Raw genomic sequence first — 18,285 nt, 5'->3', positions numbered from 1 at the left:
ATCCTGAACCATTTCTCAAGTCAGCAGTGCCAATCCTAATGCATGTTTTCTATTTTGAGAACACCCATAGATTTTTCTGCTCATTTCCACAGGAAATTACTGAGCTCCTAACACTCTTGATATTCCTGAGACTCAGAATAGTCATATTTATCCAGTCTACATTCCTATGACCAGTTTTGGAGAAACAGAGAATTTTGTTAAAGCATGTCAGTAAGAAAATCTCATATCTTAAGTCTTCTGTCTTTCTGAGCCAGACTATGGGAAAAACATCTTTTACCTGCAACAGGAAAATAAAAAAATAAGTTCTTTTTTCTTTCTTTTTTTTTTGTACTAATTGTCTGTCTATATCTTCACTTGAACAAATCCTTCAGTTGGACATGTTTCCAAACAAGAAGTTGCCCAGCCCTTCATCAAGACCAGAATGGACTTTTACTTGTTTATGTCATAAAACAGACACCAATGTTAAGGGGTCAGCTGTATATAAATTTAGCCTGGGTGATGGTGGTGAGCAAAGGGAAAGAGACAAATTGAGACATACCTCCTTCCCATGTTATGAACGTATCACAGTCGTCATATTATTCCAATTGCAGATCTCTCAGTATGCGCATTTTACAGGCAATACGAGACCTGGTCAAATATGTCAACCAAAGCAGGTCAGATGTTGGAGACAGAGTCGAATAGTCATGTTGTAGGTTTTCCTCAAAGATCGACAGAAGATGGTAGAATCACTAGAGTCTGAAAACCCAATATTGGATTCCCACATCTCACAGGCCATATCTCTAGATCCAAGTTCTCTGGCTGGGTTTTAGAGTAATTATATATGTAATGGCAGAGGAAGTTTTTTTGTGGGTTAGAGATGAAAGGTCTGGAGAGTGGATTAGGAAAGTAGAGTGCCCATTTTTACCAGCCATTAGGTCATTTGAACAGTTGTCACCTCATACTCTTGAAATGCGGACCATCCAAGTTTCATTGCCAATTGAGTTTAAATATTCCTACAGTAACACTAAGACTCTAAAAAATAACTTGCTAGCCAGACACTGGTGGCTCATACCTGTAATCCTAGTGACTCAGGTGGCCGAGATCTGAGGATCGTGGTTCAAAGTCAGCTCAGGCAGGATAGACTGTAAAACTTCGTTTACATTTTTCTCTTTGCTTTCTGCTGGTTGTCTCAAAGGACACCTGTTCTCAGCCAGTGTAACCTTCTCAGACCTTTAGGGCATCACATTCCTTTTTTAAATTGATTCCTCAAAGAGGGGAGTTGCTGGGGCTAGGAGTGTGGCCTAGCAGTAGAGTGCTTGCCTAGCATACACAAAGCCCTGGGTTCAATTCCTCGGTACTACATATATAGAAAAAGCTGGAAGTGTTGCTGTGGCTCAAATGGTAGAGCACTGGCCTTGAGAAAGCTCAAGGACAGTGCCCAAATCCTGAGTTCAAGCCCTGGGACTGGCAAAAAAAAAAAAAAAAAAAAAAAAAAAGATGGGAACTGTTTAGTCCCTGTACAAGCTGTTCTGCTGTCACAACATTAAATTACTATGTTTTAAGCAAGTAGGAGATGAGAAAGTAATTTACAAAAGTGATGAAAGCTCAGAGGATGTTTCAATGCCCTAGGTTAATCAGTCTTTTCCTGGCTCAGCATCCCTGGCCTCTACCTACCTAGATGCCAGTAGCAGCCCCTCCTTAAGTTTAGTTTGGTTTTAGTTGCTAGTGGTGGATTCCATTCCTTTTTTCTCCCTCCCTCCCTCCCTCCCTCCCTCCCCGCCTCCCTCCCTCTCTCTCCCTCTCTCTCCCTCTCTCTCCCTCTCTCTCCCTCTCTCTCCCTCTCTCTCCCTCTCTCTCCTCTCTCTCCTCTCTCTCTCTCTTTGGCTGTGGAGCTTGAATTCGGGGCCTGAGTGCATCCCTCTACCACTTTGGAGACACAGCATTACTTCTGGCTTTTGGTAATTAATTGGAGAGAAAGAGTCTCACAGACTCTCCTGCCTAGGGTGGCTTTGAACTGTGATCTTCAGCTCGCAGCCCCCTGAGTAGCTAGGATTACAGGCATGAGCCACTTGCACACAGCTTCAGTTGATTATGTCTTTTTTTTTTTTTTGTGGGTCCTGGGGCTTGAACTTGGCCTGGGCATTATCCCTGAGTTCTTTAGCTCAAGGCTACTGCCCTACCCCTTGAGCCAAGCCCCACTTCCCATTTTCTAGAGGTTAATTGCAGATAAGAGTCTTAGGTACTTTTGTGCCTGGTCTGGCTTTGAACCATGATCCTCAGATCTTAGCTTCCTGAGTAGCTAGCATTACAGGTGTGAGCCACTGTGCCTGGCTTCTTTATGTCTTAAAAATTGTTTCATCTTAGAAATTTGAGTGGGGGCAAGAAAGATGAATGAAGTCAAGTAAGAATTAGAGTTGGGGAGTGACCTCACAACTCCATGTGTGAGAATTCCAAAGCAAGAAGGAGAGAACCCACATTTCCAGGCAGATTTCTTCCAGGGGTAGAAATCTGTTCCAAGCAGGACTGGAGGGTGCAGCAGGTGTTCATGGAATCTGCAGTGTTACCTTCACTTCACATAATCAGTGGTAAACTGGGCTAAGAGAATTCATTGAACCTTAGAACAGATGGTACCTGGCTAACAGGATGCCCTTTGTCCTGTTTATTCACGGAAAAACCTTGTCTTTAAAAACACTGAAGCCATAGCTCATGCTCACAGCTCATAGCTCACAGTGATCATAGCTCACTGGGTCTCTGGGAGGGAGAATGATTGCTCCAGACCACTGGTTTTCAAACTAGGCTTGTGACTCCTGATGTCAGGACCCCAGATTTAACTGGTATTTGACCCGCACCGCCTAGTGCCATATCCTGGAATCCTCAATGTGCTTTTCATGCCATTTTGTGAATGGATTTTGTTACAGTTGTATATATGCATAAGGGAATAAATGTACTGGGTTAAAATGAGAAATGTAGATGAAGCTAAAAAAAAAGGAGGAAAATGCCACTTAGAAGGAAAAGGAAGGATTGACTGTGGCATGGAATTAGCAGAGTGAACTCAGGCGGCCCAGTTATTTGTTTCTGCTGGGGTAGTCCTGAACTGTAAACTCTGATAGGTGGCTCAGGAGCATGTATGTGCACACATGTGTGAGTACACATACGTGTGAGAGCTACTTGTGCTATGCTAAGTGATGGAACACTTCCTCCTTAGAAATCATCAGGCTGAAGGAGATAATTTCCCCACATCAAGGCTTATGATATAGAAATACAGCCTTTTACTATCCACCTGAAATGGTAAAGAACACCTTAAATTTTGTTTTCAGTTCATAAATGTTTGTAGGCAGAAGCCAGTCAGCTCAACAATAGTAGCCTAATCCCCTCGCCCCCCATGATCTGTGTTGCAAAACAAAAGGATCTGAGGTATTCATTGTGCTTGGTGCCTGGCGGGGGTCGGGGTACATTTCCAGGGTCTATTTCCTTAACCACTGGTAGTCACCCCTATTGCTTGGTGCTTCCAAACCACATGAAAGACGTGTCTCCCTTAGCTTTTCTTGTTAGCTTTTGAAGTCTCATGTCTGGTGGCAAGTGCAGGAAATCAAGCAGCTGAGCACCTCAGGGATACCAGCAAAAGCCCTTTTGTAGAAGGAGGAGGCTCGGAAACATGGGGACATGTCATCAATTTGTGCAGTGTTTATTAATATGTGAAAGGTAGAGAGGGATGGAGGTGTGAAGTGACTGCTGTCATCTTCGTTGGAAGACTGCCCGGCAGCCTGTGAATCTGGCTTGCTCACGTTCTCCAGGGCTGGGGCCTGGGTTCCATTGCCTCCAGCTCACAGCAAGGCATCTCCTCTCAGTGGCAGCTGATATACCCATCAGCTTTTTGTGTATACACACTGCTGGCCGAGGAAGGAACAGCCCACTCTACCCCTCTGCATCGCCAGCGCGCCAACGCCATATGTTCCTCACACTTTGTGCAGTGTTGGGCTCCTCACAACAGTCAGCCTGGAAATGAATGTGCAAAGAGGCACATGACAGCCAGATGGCTGCAAGCCTGGCGTAAGGGAGAGTGCAAAGGGATGTTCCTAAGTTTGAAACTACGAGGAAGTGCCTGACACTTCTTATTTACTTACTGATCTTTGTGCCAGTATTGGAGCTTTAACTCAGGGTCTGGGTGCTGTCTTTTAGCTTTTTCACTAAGGTTGCCAGTTAATTGGAAATAATACTCTCGTGGACTTTTCTGCTGGGGCTGGCTTTGAACAGTGCTCCTCAGATCTCAGTCTTCTGGGTAGCTTGCTAGTTCTTTCAGTAGGACATCTGACAGGCGCTTTTCAGATTTAAAGCTGACACAGGGCTAAAGTTGAAAGTGTTGGCACTTCGTCATGCATGTCCTTTGTCACTTTGTTAGCAGGTGGCTTATGTTAGGGATTACCAAGTCCCCCCAAACCTGAAGTTCTGAGACGTGTGGTTTATTTAGCAGGAAGCTACAAGGTTTATATTTTGACCTGACAGCAAGAGATGACCGCACAGCGTCTTTCATCACAAATATAATGCCCTGGAAGGGGCTACAGCAGCAAACCAGACACACAGGAACAGTCCCCAGAACCCCAGTCTCCAGAACAGTGCCCAGGCACCCAGTAGACACATAATGCCCATTGAGTAAATCCACAGAGAGTGACTGGGCTGTGCCTGTGAGGTCATAGTCTATGACAATGCTTTGGGTCTCTGAAATCACAGATGCCATCTCACCTGTTTGCAATGGTCTTTCATTTTTCTTGGCCAATGTCATACTTAAATTTGATTCATACACTAAAAATTATGGCCCCTTATAAATATCTTGGTTTCCTCTCTTTTACTGGCCAAATTGTCATACTAAAGACATATTAGGCCACAGTGCTTTGTGCCCACCTTGCTTGCAAAGACTTACTAAAATAGAACCGTCTTATCTATGGTGTAAAAGCAAGACAAGTTCTGACATCATTTTGCTGTACAAAAGCAGAACACTACTATTGACTGTAATGTGTCAACTTAGCTCAGTTCACCAGCTGCCTGCTCACTTTAAAATTCCAAATTGTCCTTTGCCTTCCATCCTAAACAGGGCAATGCAATTTTAAGGGAATATTTCAATTCCTTGTAAAATATGAGCTAACATGCATCAGTTTTTAGCCACAACTATTGTATCACACATAGAAGTCCCCATGCCAAAATGTGATACGTAACAGTACCATGAAAGCCAGAAAAATCTCAGGAGTAGTTTTTGTTTAAGATAGCTAAGGAGCTTGCATATCATATCTTCCTATAGTCATTCTTAGTGGCTGAATGATAATCAGTTTAATGCCTTCAAGCTATATATTTTACAATGTGATTAAAGCATACATAAATTTAAATGCTTATTAAAGGTCTTTTCATGGCAATCACTAGCCACTTAGATCAAGTTTACTTAAGAAGGAAGTCTATTTATACAAGTAATGGTAACAGAAATGGTCTTGGGAAAAGCTATTTGGGACAGTTTTAACATTTCTTGAAGGTTTTGGGTCTTTCTTTCTTTCTTTCTTTCTTTCTTTCTTTCTTTCTTTCTTTCTTTCTTTCTTTCTCTTTCTTTCTATTTGCCAGTGCTGGCGCTTGAACTCAGGGCCTTAGCACTGTCCTTGGGCTTTCTCAATGCTAGAGCTCTATCATTTGAGCCACAGCACCACTTCCAGCTTTTTTTTTTCTCTATGTATCTGGTACCGAGGAATCGAACCCAGATCTTCATGTATGCAAAACAAGCACTCTTAGCACTAGGCCAAATTCCCAGCCATTTTTTTTGTCTGTTTTCTAAATGGGCATGTTAGAAGCATCAGGCCAAAACATCTTCAAATGTGTTTCTTACCAATGCAAGCGCTGACTAGCAGGGATGCAGCTGGGATGTTTAGGGAGCTGCCTGGCGTGTGCTTATGGCGAGGCTGAAGGGCAGGTGAGAGTCAGGACTTGGGTCACCTGTCTCTGAACATAATTCTTTAGGATCTACCCTAAAGCTAGATGGGGTGGTGGGAAGGCAGTATCTATCTACAGGACCTGTGAGCCTGTTGGAAATGTAGACACTCTACCCCAGCCCCACCAAGTCACATTCTGTATTCAGACCAGATCCCTGCACCCCTGCATATCTGGCATTAATAGTAGAGTTGGAGGGGCTCTGTGCTAGGGCCCCCCAAACTCCTGCTTCTTCATGATTCCTGGATTAATTGCTCTTTATTCCTGGCTTCCTACTCATCCTGCATAGGAGACAGCATTTCTCATCTTCCTCCCACCCCCAAAGGAACTTCCCAACATCTGAATGTTTCATCAAGAGCCCTGTGCCGGGCCCTCCCCTTGTCTCACAGGCTTTATACTAATGGGTAAGCTTGGACCTGTCAAGGCATGGCAGGGACTCCCAGGCTGGGGGTTCTTTCTGCTTTCCTGTGGCCTAGCCCCACTCCTTCTCTGAGGCCACCCTGAAAGCCCACCCTTCTAAGTTGTCTATCAAAATGCATTTCCCTTTCCACTGGATATCCCTTCCATGCAGGAGGAGGGATTTCTCAGTCAGTCCCTGTCTGTGCCTGGATGCACCTGGCGACCATTCTCACCCTCACCCAAGCTGACCAGCCATGTGGCCCCCTGAAGCAGTGTGGTCCTCTGTTCCACACTGTGCAAGGGTAAAGGGCTCTGCAGGAAATGTGAGTTGGATACTTAGAAGCGCACTGCTTACAAGTTCAGGCTCTGAGGGCTGGGGTTAGCACAGCCAAGGTGAGGGGAACATTCTGGGGGTCAATGAATTGAGAACCCCTCAAAGCTCCTCTGGAGTGCTTAGCACCCAGAGCAGAGTTCTCTAATCGGAGGAGACGGGCAAGGGGAGGAACAGGATGGCTTTCTGGCCATAGTGAGTCCGAGGACCACGCTTGCAGCTCCCGTTCTTCTTGAGGCCCACAAACCAGTTCTTCTCGGCATGCTTCTTGGCTACGTAGGTGTTATAATGATTTTCTTCCAGCCTCTCCAGGAACAAGCATTCTTCATCGGGTGTCTGCTAAAAAGATCAATCCAAAAGAAAGTAGAAGTCAGTGAATGGTTCTAAACAGGCTTCCTTCATTCACTAGCTATGACTATGGGAAAATTACTACAGTGCTCTGGGCCTGGGTCTGTTCTTCAGGGAAATGGGGAGGAGGGAATCAGTCTGAAAGTATGGTGAGGAGGACTGCCAAGGGTGCCTAGCACATAATGAGCTTTCAGAATGCACCTGCTGTGGCTGTGAGAGACCCTCGCCTTTGCTGTTCCCAGGACCCCGAGATGTCTGCTGGAAGAGCCTCCAAGACAGATGGACTATTCATTTCTATGAGCCCGAGCCCACAGCAGCCATGGAAAAACATTCCAGACAGGTAAGCCAGGTGGAGGTACAGTTTAAGAGAAATAAAAATCTATGAAAATTCTTTTCTACCCTGTTGATGTTCACTCGGGATTTTTTACTTTAGTATTGCTATAAACGTGAATACTTGTCCAAAGTTCATACTAAGATACTAGAACTGAAACAACTTTTCAAATGAAAATAACTTGTTTTCGTTACTTATAAAAAAGAATTAGCTGGGCATGGAGATGCATTTATGTAATTTCAACACTACAGAGGCCAAAGCAGGAGGATTTGGAGTTCAAGGCCAACCTGAGCTACAAAGGAAGACTGTGTTTCCAAAAAACAAACAAAGAAAACCCCTCTAGTTCCAAAAAGTCATTAAAGAAGAAAACATAAAAGCCAAATAAAACTCAAAGCCCGGCATCTAGATATAGACAACTACAGTTTCCTCCTCTTTGCCCTCCTCTTCTTCCTCTTCCTCACCATTGTCTTCTGCTTTTGAGGTTCTGGAGATCAAACCTAGGACCCTGCATGTGCTAGAGAGACAGCCACTCAGTGACTGTTAACAGTTGCTCGACACAGCCCTCCCTTCATTTCTTGATGTGCATATACAGTAAAAAAGGATCTATGGATAAGACTCATAATATTATCAAACTGGTATGATATACCTGCTCTTTTAATATTTGACAACCAACTTATAAAAACAATAGCTAATATTGCTACCAAGAAAAATGCAAGATCAAACAGAATTATAAGTCTTAGCCTCATGAGGGCTCTTCTGGACACTGTGACTGAGATGAATTTTGGTGGAAACTCTCTGAGGACAGTGTATATATACATTTGTATCAAGATTTAAAACATGCCTAATCTTTGACCCAGCAAATTCATTTCTAGGGTGATAAATGAACTAGTACACACTGGGAGCTAGATGAGCCAGTATAAATTCATGACAACTAATGGGAAGCAAGCTCTTTGTTGTACCAAGGTGGCAGGTGGTGTGGATGAAGGTTCATCCTTGCATAGATCCAATGTAGCTGCAGGTTTACTAAGCTGACAACAGTCACAACATTAAACAGTGTAGTTGCACCTGCCAATTGGTAGTTTCCATGTAGTTCACTTATCAGAGGAGAGGTAAAGCCAGGCTTTGAATTTGGTGTTCGCTCAGATTTTTGAATACATGTCTGGTATGTGGACGTGAAGGGAATGTGTGCAAACTCTTATGCTGTGTATTGTTCTGCCTGTGATTTACCACATATGACTGTGTCCTTTTGAAGGCACATGATCTCTAGCATATCCTTCCCAGCCCCCCATGCGGCAGCAATGCCTTTTCTTGTGGTTTCCAGTCTGGCTGCCAATCATTCTCATACACATGAAGCTGTTTGTCCCATTAGGCCCTAAGTCCTACTGAAGTAAGAAAGAGAAGGAATCTTGTCAACCTTCCATTTACGCCCACAGAGCCTCGCAAATGGTAAGTGCTCACTGGCAAAGGTGTGAGTCCATCTCCTTTGTGTTGTTATGGTTTCCTGTTGTTTTGCTGGAGATGGAATCAGGCTTCTGCTAAACAAGAGTTCTGCCCTATGCATTAAACTGCAGAGATTCTGCATAGCAAAGGCCATAGCTAGCAAGATAAGTAGAAAGCCCACACACTGGGAGAAGATCTTCACTAGCCGTATAACAAACAAGGAGCTTATATCTAAAATATGCTTAAAACTAAAACACATTAAATCCCCAAAAACAAATCCTTAAAGAAACAACGACTTCATTAGTAAGTGGATTAAAGACTTGAAGAGAGACTTCTCTGAAGAAGAAATAAGAATGTCCAATAGACACATGAGGAAATGTTCAACATCTCTGGCCGTAAAAGAAATGCAAATCAAGACAATATTGAGATTTCTCTCACCCTAGTTAGAATAGCCATTATCAAAAAAATCTAATAACAACAGATGCTGGTGAGGATGTGGCCAAAAAGGAACACTACTACATTGCTGGTGGGAATGTAAACTTGTTCAACTACTCTGAAAAGCAGTATGGAGGATCCTCAAAAGAATAAACGAAGTTCCCTACTTGGCATTTACCCAAATGACCCACAAACAAGGCCACACTAAAGCTATCAGCACAACCATGCTTGTTGCAACATTATTTATCACAGCTAAGATATGGAACTGACCCAAATGCCCTTCAGTAGATGAGTGATTCAAGATATACACAATGCAATTCTCTGCTTCCATTAGAAAGAATGACATTGGCCTATTCATAAGGAAATAGAAGACTTGAAAAAAATCATATTAAGTGAAGAAGCCACACCCAAAGCAACAAGGCTCTATGGTCTCCCTCATTTGTAATAATTAATATATGTCTTATAAGATGATGCTAAGCAAAATGAACTCCAAGATACAGAAACAGGTGTTTCTTTGCTGCTTTGCTGTTTTTAATGTACTGTGAAGTTTTTTTCTCCTCCCTCCCCCTTTGGTTTATCCCTTGTTGTCACTGTATTTGATTTTGGTACATGGTGTCTTGTATATATGTTTATCTGAATTGGGGAAGGGAAGGGAAAGGAAATAACAAAATGGTGAGACAAAGAGCAAACCAGTGAAACCATGATATTCACAAGACAATATATTGGAAATGGACTTTATAACTAGTTTGGGGGGAGGGGAATTGGGAGGGAGGGAAAATGGGAGAAAAATGAGGGAGAGGGTAACAATATTCAACAACATGTACTCATCACCTTATGTATGCAACTGTAACCCCTCTAAAATCATCTTGCCATTAAAATTAAATTTAAAAAGTGAACAAAAGGGAGTGTCATATATATATATATATTTCACTTGACAAAAAAGAGAGGTCTGTTTCTAAAGATTAAGTTTTATTAGTAAGAAACTGCAACCGGAAGTCTCCTGCCTATTCATTTACAGTCAAGGGAAATGACACCTGGGTGAGACACTTCAGATCCTTGCAGAAGAAGATGGGATATAAATATACTATTAAATTGGATGACTCTGCTGCCTCTGGAGGAAGTCAGTCCAGACACGAATAGTCCACACTCGCACACTCGCACGTTGTCAGGGTAGAAGGAGGAGGTTGGACTGTGTGGGTTGCCACTCCTCTGCAGGGATCTCAAGAGTGACACTTGCCCGTGGGCGTCAGGCCTGTGCCCAGTGACGAAGGTGAGGACAGTCACGGTCCCCACCTGTGTCTCTGTCACCCTGGAGCAGCTGACACACAAAGAGGCTGAGTCATGGCTGAGTTGGCTAGCCAGCTCAGAGGTCCTTCAACTGGGATTTGTCAGCACTTACTATGTGCTTGCTGCGGTGCTGCAGGCCTGGGCATCAGCTGTTGATTCAGCCAATTGTAGCTGTTTGCGTTCTTATATTTATTTATATTTTTTTTAGGATTTTTTTTATTGTAATTAGTAAAAGGGTTACATGATATTTGCCAGATAAGAAGGTGCATTAATTCACATACATTGATACCCTTTCACATGTCCTGGTACCCATTTCCCTCCCCCCCCACATCCCCCACCCGTCCTGGTTTTCCTCTCTTCCCTATCAAATTTCAAATATCCAAATACAAATAAATTCAATATATCAGATAACAAAGTGAGATACTATACCAATATGAGATAACCAAGGGACAGCAAAGGAGATGAGAGACAACATAGTACGTTAAGGACAACAATCATTCATTATATGGCTTTTGTTTCAATATCCTGGAGGTCCTTTCAAGCATTCTTATATTTAGTGTGCTTTCCTTCAGTTACATAGGGGACATGTATTCACTGTAGAAAATCTGGAAAATGCAAGTATTATAAAATCAATCGTGTACTACTCCAGAGACATATATTGCTATTTTTCTTTTCTTTTCTTTTTCTTTTTGTTCACGGACTCTGAGCATGGGCATTGTCCCTGAGCTCTTCAGCTCAAGGCTACCACCCTGCCCCTTGAGACTCTGCACCATTTCCGGTTTTCTAGTGATTAATTGGAGATAAAAGTCTCACGGACTTTAGTGCCCAGGTTGGCTTTGAACTGCAATCCTTAGATTTCATCCTCCTGAGTAGCTAAGATTACAGGCATGAGCTGTATGTTATATTTTATACTGCAGACTTGCAATATTTCTTCTGACTGTCTATCTCTCTCTCTGCCCATATTTGGGTTTGAATTCAGGGCTTCACAATTGCTTGGATTGCTTGCTTAACTGGCAGTCTACCACTTAAGCTCTACCTCCAGCTCAGCTTTTTGTTAATTATTTTGGATACAGAGTCTCACAAACTTTTCTACCTAGATTGGCATCAAACCTTGTTCCTCCAAATCTCAGCCTTCTGAATAGCTAGGATTATAGCCAGCACCAAATGGCTGGCCTCAAATTTATTTCTTTGCTTAGTACATCTTTTATAGTTGGGCACTAATGACTCTTACCTGTCATTTCAGTTACTGGGGAGGCTGAGAATGAGAAGATTGCAGTTTGAGGTTAGCCCACACAGTAAAGTTTGCAAGACCCCTAGCCAGCCTCAGAGGTTCATATCGGTCATTTTAACTTTATGGGAGACTGGTAGAAAGAGAATCATGAATCCAGGTCAGCCAGGCAGAAAAGTCTCTGAGATACCATGTCACAGGCAGAAATCTGGGTATAGCAATGATTCCTGTCACCTCAGCTGGGGTAGAAAGCAATCTAAATGCATGCTGGGGCAGGAACAAGACCCTACCTTAGAAATAAACAGTATAAAAAAAAGACCTGGAGGCAGTGGAAAAACATCAGTGCCTAGCAAATGTGAGGCCCTGAGTTAAAACCCCAAGTACTACCAAAATAAAAACAAAAATATCCTTTCTACATACCCTTCTCCCTAAATTAGGATGGAACATGAGGCTGAACTTGGAGATATTTTAGAACTTATTTTTCTTTATCAACATAAAGATTGTTAGACATACACAGTATCTCACTTTGTTACCTGATATATCGGATATATTTGTATTTGGTTATCTGAAATTGGATAGGGAAGGGGGGAGGGAAATGGGGACCAAGACATGTGAAAGGGTATCAATGTATGGGAATTAATGCACCATCTCTCTGGCAAATATCATGTAACCCTTCTATTAATTACAATAAAAATATATGAAAAAAAGATTGTTAGACATAATATACTAAGATCACATTTTTGGTGAAACTACAATGGTGGTCAGGGCAGTGGTAAGAGAGATTGCTTGGAGCCTGGAAGAAACTGGACTTGGGGAGTTCAGCCTAAACATTCAGATGTAACTATATAATAATGTTAGGATAAATAGCAAAATTGATTTTTAAAGGGGAAGAAAAAAGTTACACAGGGAGGATCCAGGGGTTCTAAGCCATGGGGTTTGTCTTAGAGCCACCACTCACGCAGCCTTCAGGGAACCAGTGAGTGCTTTGTTGGGTGCCTTGGTAAGCCCTGTTTGAGGCAGTCACTACCCATTGTTATCCAGGCAGGTAGAGCTCCAAGTGACAAAGGCCTTGCCAACACGACAGCAGCCTGAGATTCTGCTGCCACTTTAAGACTGAATAGCTGGTGGATGGGTTGATTGGTTGATTTAATGACCAATTGGAAGAGTTGCCTTAAAAAAAATCCTCTGTTTTCTACATAGCAGTCACTGCCTGGGCTCTAAGCCTCTTAAAGTTCCAGTTACATATTTTAGCCACTGGCAATAGAGAGGCTCTACCGATTCCATCTCCTGACCCCTAGTGTTCAGTGGGTGGAACTGAAATTGTGTTCCATGTAGGACTTAGTGGGCTCACTTGTCTCAGTGAATAACAACCCTTCGCTGCCTTTGAGATATCTCCATGGAGGTAGGGAAGGGGACAGTTTGGGTTGTCATCAACTTCGTCTAAGCTTTAGTTATGAGCTGTTAGGATTCAGAGAAGGGATCACTAGAATCCAGAAATATTGTGACTCCTGCATTTGTTGGTTTCTACCCTCTTTGCAGTTAAATCTTAAAAAAAAAAAAAGTGTGTGGTGTGTGTGTGTGGGGGGGGTATGTGAGATAGTACTGGGGTTTGAACTTAGGGCTTCGTGTCTCATAGGGAAACATTACCACTAGAGCCATCTTCTCATTCCATTTTTGTTGAGTTAATCCTCCTTCCTATGTTACCTGCATACCTGGGATCAGAGACACACATGACCTTTCTTACTGATTGAGATGAGTGAGAGGGGGGAGCCTTAATTTTTGAATAATTCCCCCACTCTTCCTTTCACTTCTGTCTTCTGGGTAAGCTGGGATTATAGGTGTGAACCACCTTGTCTGCCCCCCTTCCCAATTAAATCTGTGAGTAGAAATACCAAGAAGGGCAAAATCAGATTTCCTCTTTTTCTGTTCTTTACTGACAAAGATCAAGACCTATTGAGTGAAACCTAACTAAAGCATTGACGTGAAGAGGTAATGAGCAGGCAATGTAGCGAGCTTCTGCTCCTGAGGAAACAACGAGCACTTCTCAATGAGGCTCATCTCTTCCCGTGCTTAAAACAGTGCTTAGAGGCAGAATACTTGATGCATGTTGAATTCAGTGACTAAACTTTTTATCTTCTTACTTTGAGCCCAGGCTTGCCAGAATAGGAAGGATTATTTTCAAACTTTCCTTTTTCATGATAGGTCAACTATTTGAGTCCAAGGCTCTTGCAATTTTTTTTATGAAAAGGATCAACATATGTAGTAGTTTGTTTTTTCCCCCAGTCCCGGGGCTTGAGTTCAGGGCCTGCGCACTGTCCTTGGGCTTTCTCAAGGCTAGTGCTCTACCACTACAGCACCACCTCTGGCTTTTTCTGTGTATGTGGTATTGAGGGATCTATCCTAGGGCTTCGTGCATGCTAGGTGAACACTCTACCACTAGGCCACGCTCCCAGCCCACATTTAGTAGGTTGGTTTTTTTTTTTTTTTTTTGCCAGTCCTGGGTTTGAGCTCAGGGCCTAAGGACTGTCCTTGGATTTTTCTCAAGGCTAGAGCTTCAGCACCACTTCTGGCTTTTTCTAAGTATGTGGTACCAAGGAATCGAACCCGGGTCTTCGTGCATGCTAGGCAAGCACTCTACCACTAGGCCAAACTCCCAGCCCACATGTAGTAGTTTTAAAGATTTGGAATGAATGAAGATTAGGTATCCAACAATGAGGGCCTGATGAATTGTCAAAACATCAATCAATGTTTCCTCTCTGTCTCCAAGATAATATGTTCTGAGTATTTCCAGAGCATACCACAAGAAACCCTTTTATGTTCATGCTGAAAATAAGGCAAAGAAAATAAGGTGGGAATCTTACTGGAAAAAATAACAAACAGAGACTAATTGATGGTTTGTAGTTTGCATCATTCAGTGTAACAAGATTTCTGGAAACCTCAAACTTTGGCTCTGTCTGGAGGCAGGTCGGTTCATACTTACTGAGCCGTATAAAAGCCCGTCGGCATCCATGGCCAAGTACTGACCAGTCTCGGTGCTCTTTATATAGACCTCCCCCACGCTTTCCGCACTCAGTTGCAGCTGAACTGGAATAAAAATAACACAGGCAAAAGTAAATAAACACCACGCTTTTACTGATAGAGTCCAGCAGCCAGGACAGTTGGCCATGGAAAATTCTGCTCATTTGTTTCACAGAGCCTCAGGATGAGCCTCCAATTAATCAAAACATAGAAATAGAGTCCCTTTTGCTTTGCCCTCCAAAGAAAGCTGTCCAAGAGGAATTATGTTCCTGAGAGGAGAATAGACTGTGTGTCTGTCTCATCCGTCTGTCCATCCTGTTTATTACAAAGCCACCCCTTGTATGCCTTCCCAGCATCTTGTTCTTCCCTCTTCCCCCTCTCTACCCCCCTCCATCTTCCTCCTCCCTCTCCCCCCCCAAGATAATCACAGGCAGAAGTAGCCTTCATTTTCTTGGCTGTGTCACCCCTATCTTAGGATGCTGTAGAGCATGCAGCTGGCCAGCTTGCTGTATGTACTACTTAGTTTTTGGATTCCTCTGAATACTGTGTGACCCATGCTTTCTAGACATGGGAGAAACTCTTGCTGACAGATTGCTGTCCTTTAAAATCTGGGACTGTGATTGTCCCAGGCAGAAGTTCCTGGGCGCGTAGGACTGCTTACTTCCTGAGAGATGAAGAGAATTTACCCACAGTGCAGTTCTGTGAATGTTCAACTTCTGATCCAGACAGCGCTGGTTTCCAGGTTTCCTGGACAGGCAGCTATGAATTGTTCTCAGCCAGGGGCGCCTTGTCTGCAGGGAACATCTGGCAATATCTGGGGACAGTTTGGATTGTCACACTGGACAGTAGTGGAGGGTGTTACTGGCATCTAGTGGATAGAGCCCAGGGCTGCTGCAGAACATCCTGTAATGCACAGAGCAGCCCCATAACAAAGAACCATTCATTCCAAGGAGTCTGCTGTCCTGGTTGAGAAACCTGGAGACTGAGGTTAAGAACTTTAAGTTCCCCTGGGCCCAAGCCTGGCATTTGCATGGTTGATACTCCCAGGAAGCTTTGCCTGGTGCTGGATGCTTAACTGAAGGCCAATGTTCAGTTGATAATTATCCTTTTCCTCATCCATCCTCTGAAGGGAGGTGCTTCGACCGCTCACATTTAGTAATCAGAATTAATTCTGGACTCTTTTAGATGGTTTCTTTTGTTACTGGATGGTCATAACCACCATCATAATTAAGAGTAAAATCTAGATTGGGTACATAGGCAATATATCAGGTACTGGAAGGACAAGGGACTTCTCTGCTTTTCTGGGGTCAGCTTTACCAGAGGCTAAGAGGCAGGACAGGCTGGATCACAGGGCTTTGGTTGGCAGGTCTTTATCCTTCATAGTCTTTCTCTCCCCCGCCCTTTCCTTTTCTCTCTCTCATTAGAGTTTGAACTCAGGGCTTCATTCGTGCTGTGTGGATGCCCCGCTGCGGAGCCATGCCCTTAGGTCTGCTCATTTTTAATGTAGTTGCTTTGAGCAGGAAATCCACTCACATGTTTCTGACTTGGAAACAGTATAGACAGTGACACATCTTCCTCTCCTCCTCCCTCTCCCTACAGACATTGAACATAAGGAGTGCCCCTTCCTCTCTGTGCACATTTGTCTTTGAAAGGGGTAGTTAGAGCAGGAGCAAACCAGAGTCCCTCAGGCTAGACTTTATGTGGATCTTTCTAGAGAGATCACATCCATAGGTGGCCAAATTCCCATCCCTCCTCTTTTTTATACCAATGATGGGGTATTCCAATGATATACCAATGACAGGAAATGTGGTTCAAATGGTTCAATGGTAGAGCATCTGCCTAACAAGCACGAGGTCCTAAGTTCAAACCCCAATTCCGTCCCTGCCCCCCAAAAGAACTATGCCAATGATAACACACTATTCAGATAGTTGTACACCTTGATTTTTGTTTGCCAAGAACGATTTCATTCTTTATGCCAGGTAAGTTGTGCTGCATTCTCTGGTTATACCCCGACCATGCAATCACCTCTCTATAGATATGCCAGTGTCTTCTTATTTCCCTTTGTTTCTCCATTGTCTGATCACTCCATGAAGGTCTACTGCTCTGGTCCTTGGAAATAGACTCTTTAACTTCCTGTACTAGTGGAGTCTGTTGACTTCACTAGAAGGGAGCTCCTTTTTGACTGTCCCCCATCTTTACTTAGTCCTGCAAGTGTGGTCATGAGAGAGCTGCTAGCAGGAAAACCATCAGGAGCTGGGCTCTGTCCTTTTCCAGCCTCAAATCACACCACTCACCTGCTCTATTCTACCTGTTTTAGTTCAACACATGGAACTCTACCCCAGGAGCACTGCACATGCTATGTCCTCTGGCACCTTCTTCTTCCAGATATTTATGAGATTGATTCTCTTCCTCTTCTAGGCATCAGACTGAATATACTTCCTCAAGTGCCTGTAACCCCTGGCCCCCCTGCCCCTACTTTCCTGCCAATTCCTCACATCATTCTCATTGCTTGTTTTTCCTGTGGCATTCAACATACAATCATTTTATCATTTAGATTTTTTACTCATTTCTGAGTTTCCTCTCTCTGTTCTGTTTTCCTCTGGTGGGAAAACAGCTCCTCACACAAGGCCCTTGTACAAAGGGACCAGGTAGTATTTGGGCAAATGTTAGATGGCAGTGTTTGTGGAATGTTAGGTGATTCTGCTGGTGTTCATCAGTCAGCTGGTCTCTTTGAATCCTGTTTCCATCCGTGCTCCATGGCCACGAGTGAAGTGGGACTGAACTGAGAATTGTGAAGCTTTCACTGAGCCAGGTGACCTTGCCCAGATTGCTAACTCACTCTTGGCCACAGGCTCTTCATTGGTACAAGGGGAGGGGATGGCTTCTTTCTCTCTCAGCTCTCTCCTGATCCAATAGCCTCTGAAGTGAGATATACTGATTAGCAATGCCACATGCCCAGAGACATGTTTTCTGCAGTGCTGCCACATGGATGAAAAAAAAAAACACACACTAGCCAAATAGATTTCATGATTCCATTTGTCTGAAAGGTATAAAATAAGCAAATCTCTATCTCTAAATAGAGTGAGTAGATTAGTGGCATCCAGGGCCTGCTTCAGATCAGATGGAGGTGTTAGAGTGGTAGAGAGGTGTGGGGGTTTCTTTTGGAAAATGGTCTATAATTGATTGTAGAAAGACTTGTATAACTGTTAGCTCAAAAGCCTCCTCTCCCCTAGCTTAACATGCTCTTCTCCTAGGCAACACTAGGCCCATTTAGTAGACACAGTAAATAACTGGCCTCCACCCCGCCCCCTTCAACTTGAGATGGCACGCTTTGGGGGCAGTTACAACCATATAAGGCAGCAAGATCCCCTTAGCGTGACCTACAGGTCTGGGCAGCTGCAAGACCCCTTATCTGTCACTTGGGCAGCAGCCATAAATCCTAGCCCACCGTAATGAAGCCCCTAGTCCACACCAGGCTCTCCATCTCCTAACTCCATAGGTTATATAGGTCCCCTGAGACCATAG

General features: G+C 43.6%; 1 protein-coding gene across 4 annotated transcripts in view; it reads right to left on the bottom strand.

The window, feature by feature from the left end:
- Positions 1-5,400: 5,400 nt before the first annotated feature.
- Fgf1 (fibroblast growth factor 1) overlaps positions 5,401-18,285 on the bottom strand; it is a 93,430-nt gene continuing 80,545 nt past the window's right edge. For all 4 annotated transcript variants that reach the window (XM_090331309.1, XM_090331307.1, XM_090331310.1 and 1 more), the window contains 2 exons: positions 14,723-14,826; positions 5,401-7,012 (listed from right to left, as the gene is read on the bottom strand). In XM_090331309.1, the coding sequence (XP_090187435.1) occupies positions 6,818-7,012; positions 14,723-14,826 (299 nt within the window). In that variant the 3' untranslated portion in view covers positions 5,401-6,817. The remainder of the gene's footprint in view (positions 7,013-14,722; positions 14,827-18,285) is intronic.

Source organism: Megascapheus bottae, chromosome 4 (assembly GCF_031878675.1).
Source record: "Megascapheus bottae isolate mThoBot1 chromosome 4, mThoBot2.hap1, whole genome shotgun sequence".
Classification (NCBI taxonomy): Eukaryota; Metazoa; Chordata; class Mammalia; order Rodentia; family Geomyidae; genus Megascapheus; species Megascapheus bottae.
Note: the sequence above shows the minus strand (reverse complement) of the source record. Positions and strands in the feature narration are given on the sequence as shown.